Consider the following 9,009-nt stretch of genomic DNA (forward strand, 5'->3'; position numbering starts at 1 on the left):
ATCACCTTACAGTTTTACCCTAGTCTTTTGTCTGGTCCATCACCTTACAGTTTTACCCTAGTCTTTTGTCTGGTCCATCACCTTACAGTTTTACCCTAGTCTTTTGTCTGGTCCATCACCTTGTTAACACCTTTTCAGCATTGATCTGGTTGTTAAACTTCATTTTATATTTATAGTTTTATTTTTTGTTGTGTTTTGTCCTTGATTAATGATTCATTGATTTACTCTAAAACTAAGAGAGAGAGAGAGAGAGATCCTTCCCTACCTCTCTTCATTATCCTTTCTCCCAATAACACTCCCTCTTTATTTCTCTCTTTCCTTTTTTCTCTCTGCCTCTATTTCTCCCCCCCCCCCCCCCCCCCAAAAAAAACTGAGCTGCACAATATTATAGAAACATGTGAATTCTACTGATTTAATGCACATGTGTAGCATACAGTATGTGTTGCAGTTAAAATGTTTGTTAAAGCTCTCTCTCCCTCACCCTCTTCCTCCCCCCTCGCCAGGCCCTGGGTGTTGGGAGCGGTGGGCAGCCCTCCTTGTCTCTCCACGGTGGCCTTTGCCTCCATCGTGGAGGAGGAGAAGCAGCAGGAGGCGGCTCTGATCCGCAGCAGAGACAAGCCACTGTGTCTCATCCAGGTCTGTAACCACACATGGCACACGCATGCTCCCATATTTCTTATCATGTGTGTGTGTGAACCGCAGCATCCAGCTGACAGAGATGGACACACATCATTATGCTTGTGGCCCCTCCCTATCTGGCAGGCGTGTATCTTTACAATAAAGTCCTTGTGGCGGTTAGATAGGAGTTGCCTCCAGCTGAGTTGCCTCCAGCTGAGTTGCCTCCAGCTGTGTCTTTTAAGAGGAGCCACTTCTGAAGCCCGGGGCCAGATGCTGTCAGCGCCTCACAGCATGCTAAGCACCGCAGGGTGTTTTCATTTGGCTTTCTGCTACTATGTGAGAAAGAAATAGCTTATCCCATCTTCCATTGTCAGCGTGTTTTTATTATGCGGTTTTATCCTCCATATCTCCAGCTGATCATCTTGCCCCCCCCCCCCTCCCCCCCTCTCCTCTCTGTGTGGCTAGATCGAGGAGCGGGCCATCCAGGACCTACTGGTCCACTACGCCGCCAGGAACAACCCCGATGAGCTCATCGTGGTGGAGCGCTCTTCCCAGGGTCCCATCGCCATCCCCACCTGGACCAAACACTGACACGCAGTGACCTGCTGGACAACACGGCCGCGTTTCCGCTGAAACATACCAGAGAGATGTGTGCGATGGTGTAGGAGTGTGTGAACGGCAACGCACCGAGGAGGACGGGGACCTGCTGGAAAACACGGCCACGTCTCCACTGAAACATACCTGAGAGATGTGTGCGATGTGTAGGAGTGCATACGGAAAATACATAAATAGATAAACGGCTCAAGAGCTGCAGGGCTCCGCTCTTCACTCGCTCCGCACCCCGGCTGGTGTAGCGCTCGCCTGCTCTCCATCACACTAATCGTGACTAACGCACAACGGCCTCTTGAGACGTGGGAAGCTCGTGCATACTTCAAGACGGCGTCGCGCTCGATTAGTGCGATGAAAAGCAGGCGCTCCAACTGGGGAGCCCTGCGCTCTGTACCATTTATTATACCTGCAACGTACCCGAGATATACCTGCAACATACCTGAGATATACCTGCAGCGTCCTCACAACCTGGCCTAAAACACGACTGTTACTTCAGTGTTAAGGTGTGGGCTGCACTAACGTCTTCACGCTCCCTAGTGTTACATCACCTCTTACTTTTGTTGCAGCTCTACATATATATATGTTCTTTTCCTCCATTTGATAACCGACGAACATGTTTTCAATATTGGACTATCTAGTGAAGTGAAGCTTTCAGAGAAGGGATTCATGATTTCAAGGAGGCTCGTTCTCAAAACAAGAATGACGTGAGAGAACAAAAAGAGGATATTCTTCCCAAAAAGATATTGTCAGCAGTTTTGATTAAATGTCTGGTGATGTGAAGCTGCCAAAGAAGTAGTGACCAGAACCGCTGGGCCCAAAGTACCCAACCCACAGGGCCACTGACTCTTATACAGTGTGACCTCTTGGGGTTGCGTGACCTCTTGGGGTTGTATGACCTCTTGGGGTTGTATGACCTCTTGGGGTTGCGTGACCTCTTGGGGGTATGTGACCTCTTGGGGTCTGAAATTGGTGCCAAGCAGAAAAAGAGGAAACGCATTGGCTATTATTGAGTAAAGCTATTTTGCAAATGAAGTGAGTAGTTGCACATTGTGGTCCATACATTAATATGTCAGTCTGCACAGTGTGGTCCATACATTAATATGTCAGTCTGCACAGTGTGATCCATATATTAATGTCAGTCTGCACAGCAGATTGACTCTGTGGCCGCAACCTACCCCCATACATTGAAATTGTTAATCCTCAAGATTATTATATTTTGTAATATGGGTAGCTCAAATCAAGCAATCCGATTGGTTCATAGCTGTATCAGACCACCAGATATATCGGACCATATACCACGGCTATGACGTGTAATTCCTTTGCACAATTCATCAGTCACTTCGCATCTCAAAACAAGCCATCCAGTCAGTTAGTGGGGGTAGTGTTAACTTTGACCTCCATGATAGCGCCACCTGGAGGAGTGCATTGAGCAGTCCATATCTATGGAAAAAAGTATTTCCTGCTAAACATAAAACAAAAGCCTGCATATTCTAAATATAGAACATTATCATGGCAGAGTTAAAGCAGCATCAAGGCTGATGGGCAGTGATATAATAACCATATACCACCACGGCATGTTGTGAGCTATTGCTTAAAGGTGCTATAGATAACAGTCAGCCATTAGATGTTGCACTAGAGGACCAGCTTTCATCCAAGCAGGTGATACATGTACGCAACAACAACATGCATTCTGGACCGACCAACATTTTTTAAATCATAAATCCATTCATCAATACTTTTATTCTGCACCTTTCTAAAAGCTCTGCTTATAAAAACTTTTATCTATAGCACCTTTAAATATATATTATATTCTCAGTGGCATTTTTGTCACAATAGCCATTCAATGTATTCTTGTTCCTTAAGCACTCTTTCCACTGGTGGTGGCCTGGTCGCCGACTCAAATACCTAAATATAATGCAAACACAATGCTGTTACCACCGGCCACCACAGGTGTTGCCAAATCCACCAAATGGCACTTTAAGTAAGGAATAATGTATAGCTACGAGGTCATTGTCGCAAAATAATTGACCGACACAGAGTTTAAAATACCGAGCCGCCTCGGCGAGGTGTTTTAAACGTCAGTGAAGGTCAATTATTTTGCGACAATGATCGAGTATAGCTAATGTTCCCGCTTATTACATGGCTAACTTACTAACAATATACCTAATTCATTTTACATCGACTCGCAACAGTAACACTGGTTCTGGCTCCGCTGAGTGCTCGTCGCTCCGCCCCCCAGCAGCTTCCCCGGCAGCCGGCAGTTTGCACTGATGTCAGTGGGCTTGATTGCGAACAGCTGCGCACAGCGGTCATTATTGTGGGCTTGATTGCGAACAGCTGCGTACAGCGGTCATTATTGTCCCACAGCGGTCATTATTGTCTGATAACTGACCTCTGACGCGCGCTATTGACCAATCACAAGCAAGCATTTCGGCGAATGTGAAAACGCCATGTAATAAGTAACAGTAATATAGACCTTTTCAGTGGAAGTGTGTTGCTAGGGGAATGACTTTGGCCCCACGTTTATTTCCTGTTACATATTGATATTAGCATACATTGCAACAGGAACTTTTATAAATAATCCCATTTAGAATGTTTACGACATTGTCAAATTTGAAAAGGTCTGTTAAGTAATATGACTGTTACTTCAGTGTTAAGGTGTGGGCTGCACTAACGTCTTCACGCTCCCTAGTGTTACATCACCTCTTACTTTTGTTGCAGCTCTACATATATATATGTTCTTTTCCTCCATTTGATAACCGACGAACATGTTTTCAATATTGGACTATCTAGTGAAGTGAAGCTTTCAGAGAAGGGATTCATGATTTCAAGGAGGCTCGTTCTCAAAACAAGAATGACGTGAGAGAACAAAAAGAGGATATTCTTCCCAAAAAGATATTGTCAGCAGTTTTGATTAAATGTCTGGTGATGTGAAGCTGCCAAAGAAGTAGTGACCAGAACCGCTGGGCCCAAAGTACCCAACCCACAGGGCCACTGACTCTTATACAGTGTGACCTCTTGGGGTTGCGTGACCTCTTGGGGTTGTATGACCTCTTGGGGTTGTATGACCTCTTGGGGTTGCGTGACCTCTTGGGGGTATGTGACCTCTTGGGGTCTGAAATTGGTGCCAAGCAGAAAAAGAGGAAACGCATTGGCTATTATTGAGTAAAGCTATTTTGCAAATGAAGTGAGTAGTTGCACATTGTGGTCCATACATTAATATGTCAGTCTGCACAGTGTGGTCCATACATTAATATGTCAGTCTGCACAGTGTGATCCATATATTAATGTCAGTCTGCACAGCAGATTGACTCTGTGGCCGCAACCTACCCCCATACATTGAAATTGTTAATCCTCAAGATTATTATATTTTGTAATATGGGTAGCTCAAATCAAGCAATCCGATTGGTTCATAGCTGTATCAGACCACCAGATATATCGGACCATATACCACGGCTATGACGTGTAATTCCTTTGCACAATTCATCAGTCACTTCGCATCTCAAAACAAGCCATCCAGTCAGTTAGTGGGGGTAGTGTTAACTTTGACCTCCATGATAGCGCCACCTGGAGGAGTGCATTGAGCAGTCCATATCTATGGAAAAAAGTATTTCCTGCTAAACATAAAACAAAAGCCTGCATATTCTAAATATAGAACATTATCATGGCAGAGTTAAAGCAGCATCAAGGCTGATGGGCAGTGATATAATAACCATATACCACCACGGCATGTTGTGAGCTATTGCTTAAAGGTGCTATAGATAACAGTCAGCCATTAGATGTTGCACTAGAGGACCAGCTTTCATCCAAGCAGGTGATACATGTACGCAACAACAACATGCATTCTGGACCGACCAACATTTTTTAAATCATAAATCCATTCATCAATACTTTTATTCTGCACCTTTCTAAAAGCTCTGCTTATAAAAACTTTTATCTATAGCACCTTTAAATATATATTATATTCTCAGTGGCATTTTTGTCACAATAGCCATTCAATGTATTCTTGTTCCTTAAGCACTCTTTCCACTGGTGGTGGCCTGGTCGCCGACTCAAATACCTAAATATAATGCAAACACAATGCTGTTACCACCGGCCACCACAGGTGTTGCCAAATCCACCAAATGGCACTTTAAGTAAGGAATAATGTATAGCTACGAGGTCATTGTCGCAAAATAATTGACCGACACAGAGTTTAAAATACCGAGCCGCCTCGGCGAGGTGTTTTAAACGTCAGTGAAGGTCAATTATTTTGCGACAATGATCGAGTATAGCTAATGTTCCCGCTTATTACATGGCTAACTTACTAACAATATACCTAATTCATTTTACATCGACTCGCAACAGTAACACTGGTTCTGGCTCCGCTGAGTGCTCGTCGCTCCGCCCCCCAGCAGCTTCCCCGGCAGCCGGCAGTTTGCACTGATGTCAGTGGGCTTGATTGCGAACAGCTGCGCACAGCGGTCATTATTGTGGGCTTGATTGCGAACAGCTGCGTACAGCGGTCATTATTGTCCCACAGCGGTCATTATTGTCTGATAACTGACCTCTGACGCGCGCTATTGACCAATCACAAGCAAGCATTTCGGCGAATGTGAAAACGCCATGTAATAAGTAACAGTAATATAGACCTTTTCAGTGGAAGTGTGTTGCTAGGGGAATGACTTTGGCCCCACGTTTATTTCCTGTTACATATTGATATTAGCATACATTGCAACAGGAACTTTTATAAATAATCCCATTTAGAATGTTTACGACATTGTCAAATTTGAAAAGGTCTGTTAAGTAATATGACTGTTACTTCAGTGTTAAGGTGTGGGCTGCACTAACGTCTTCACGCTCCCTAGTGTTACATCACCTCTTACTTTTGTTGCAGCTCTACATATATATATGTTCTTTTCCTCCATTTGATAACCGACGAACATGTTTTCAATATTGGACTATCTAGTGAAGTGAAGCTTTCAGAGAAGGGATTCATGATTTCAAGGAGGCTCGTTCTCAAAACAAGAATGACGTGAGAGAACAAAAAGAGGATATTCTTCCCAAAAAGATATTGTCAGCAGTTTTGATTAAATGTCTGGTGATGTGAAGCTGCCAAAGAAGTAGTGACCAGAACCGCTGGGCCCAAAGTACCCAACCCACAGGGCCACTGACTCTTATACAGTGTGACCTCTTGGGGTTGCGTGACCTCTTGGGGTTGTATGACCTCTTGGGGTTGTATGACCTCTTGGGGTTGCGTGACCTCTTGGGGGTATGTGACCTCTTGGGGTCTGAAATTGGTGCCAAGCAGAAAAAGAGGAAACGCATTGGCTATTATTGAGTAAAGCTATTTTGCAAATGAAGTGAGTAGTTGCACATTGTGGTCCATACATTAATATGTCAGTCTGCACAGTGTGGTCCATACATTAATATGTCAGTCTGCACAGTGTGATCCATATATTAATGTCAGTCTGCACAGCAGATTGACTCTGTGGCCGCAACCTACCCCCATACATTGAAATTGTTAATCCTCAAGATTATTATATTTTGTAATATGGGTAGCTCAAATCAAGCAATCCGATTGGTTCATAGCTGTATCAGACCACCAGATATATCGGACCATATACCACGGCTATGACGTGTAATTCCTTTGCACAATTCATCAGTCACTTCGCATCTCAAAACAAGCCATCCAGTCAGTTAGTGGGGGTAGTGTTAACTTTGACCTCCATGATAGCGCCACCTGGAGGAGTGCATTGAGCAGTCCATATCTATGGAAAAAAGTATTTCCTGCTAAACATAAAACAAAAGCCTGCATATTCTAAATATAGAACATTATCATGGCAGAGTTAAAGCAGCATCAAGGCTGATGGGCAGTGATATAATAACCATATACCACCACGGCATGTTGTGAGCTATTGCTTAAAGGTGCTATAGATAACAGTCAGCCATTAGATGTTGCACTAGAGGACCAGCTTTCATCCAAGCAGGTGATACATGTACGCAACAACAACATGCATTCTGGACCGACCAACATTTTTTAAATCATAAATCCATTCATCAATACTTTTATTCTGCACCTTTCTAAAAGCTCTGCTTATAAAAACTTTTATCTATAGCACCTTTAAATATATATTATATTCTCAGTGGCATTTTTGTCACAATAGCCATTCAATGTATTCTTGTTCCTTAAGCACTCTTTCCACTGGTGGTGGCCTGGTCGCCGACTCAAATACCTAAATATAATGCAAACACAATGCTGTTACCACCGGCCACCACAGGTGTTGCCAAATCCACCAAATGGCACTTTAAGTAAGGAATAATGTATAGCTACGAGGTCATTGTCGCAAAATAATTGACCGACACAGAGTTTAAAATACCGAGCCGCCTCGGCGAGGTGTTTTAAACGTCAGTGAAGGTCAATTATTTTGCGACAATGATCGAGTATAGCTAATGTTCCCGCTTATTACATGGCTAACTTACTAACAATATACCTAATTCATTTTACATCGACTCGCAACAGTAACACTGGTTCTGGCTCCGCTGAGTGCTCGTCGCTCCGCCCCCCAGCAGCTTCCCCGGCAGCCGGCAGTTTGCACTGATGTCAGTGGGCTTGATTGCGAACAGCTGCGCACAGCGGTCATTATTGTGGGCTTGATTGCGAACAGCTGCGTACAGCGGTCATTATTGTCCCACAGCGGTCATTATTGTCTGATAACTGACCTCTGACGCGCGCTATTGACCAATCACAAGCAAGCATTTCGGCGAATGTGAAAACGCCATGTAATAAGTAACAGTAATATAGACCTTTTCAGTGGAAGTGTGTTGCTAGGGGAATGACTTTGGCCCCACGTTTATTTCCTGTTACATATTGATATTAGCATACATTGCAACAGGAACTTTTATAAATAATCCCATTTAGAATGTTTACGACATTGTCAAATTTGAAAAGGTCTGTTAAGTAATATGACATTTAAGACATGGTCAATTAAGCTGAAATGTATGGGACCAGCAGTCTGGTCAGAAAGCTTGCGACTCACTATAACCGTAGTAAAGTAATTCAAACTAGCTTCATACCCCTTTTATTTTAAGTGTTGCATGCAGGTAACAAGCTATTGAGAAGGTAATGTGCCTTTTACTCTGCACACTTTTACACACAGATACAGCACTTAAAATATACATATTTATTTATTTTAAATCATCTAGTTTTCCGCTCTGGTGCCAATGTGTTGGCTTGGTACCCCAGATTAGGACCATGTATAAGCCTTCATCTTCCTCCATCGCCCTCTCTGTGTGTGTGACTGTGTGTGTGATTTAAGAATATGAAGAGGAAAAGACATGCAATAAAGTCACCTGTGCGCAAGGCCCTGTCTCTCTCCCCGTCTCTCTTCTTCTCACTGATCCTCTTTAATTAATTACCACGACAGCTCACCGGACGACGGCAGAAACTCATTTAATTCTCTCACTTAATTCTCGTACTTTATTTTCCGTCTTATCGATTTTTGCAGGGACACGGCTGCCGGCTTTGAAGAACGTGCCTCTTAACCGCGTTTAATAAAGATAACATTTCATCCGCCGACACTTCACCGTTCACCCGCCTCTCTCTCTCTCTCCACGCCGAGGTCACCGCCGTTAATACGAGGTGGAGCCGCCTGCGCAGAGCCTCCACCTCGTGTTAACGGCGGTGACCTCGGCGTGGAGAGAGAGAGGCGGGTGATTTAGGGGTTTTATTGGCTGGAATTGCAGGTAGAGCATCAGATTAGAAGTCTGGAGAGGAAGCGCTCGCGGGGGGGAATATTAATG

The 9,009-nt window shown here is 44.0% G+C and overlaps 1 protein-coding gene across 2 annotated transcripts in view; it reads left to right on the forward strand.

The window, feature by feature from the left end:
* The window catches only part of ibtk (inhibitor of Bruton agammaglobulinemia tyrosine kinase), a 107,754-nt gene extending 99,184 nt beyond the window's left edge, over positions 1 to 8,570 (forward strand). For both annotated transcript variants that reach the window (XM_084335796.1, XM_084335797.1), the window contains exons 28-29: positions 504 to 636; positions 1,084 to 8,570. In XM_084335796.1, coding sequence (XP_084191922.1) covers positions 504 to 636; positions 1,084 to 1,209 — 259 coding nt within the window. In that variant the 3' untranslated portion in view covers positions 1,210 to 8,570. The remainder of the gene's footprint in view (positions 1 to 503; positions 637 to 1,083) is intronic.
* The last annotated feature ends 439 nt before the right edge of the window (positions 8,571 to 9,009 follow it).

Source organism: Notolepis coatsorum (assembly GCF_963971535.1).
Source record: "Notolepis coatsorum genome assembly, chromosome: 19".
Taxonomy (NCBI): Eukaryota; Metazoa; Chordata; class Actinopteri; order Aulopiformes; family Paralepididae; genus Notolepis; species Notolepis coatsorum.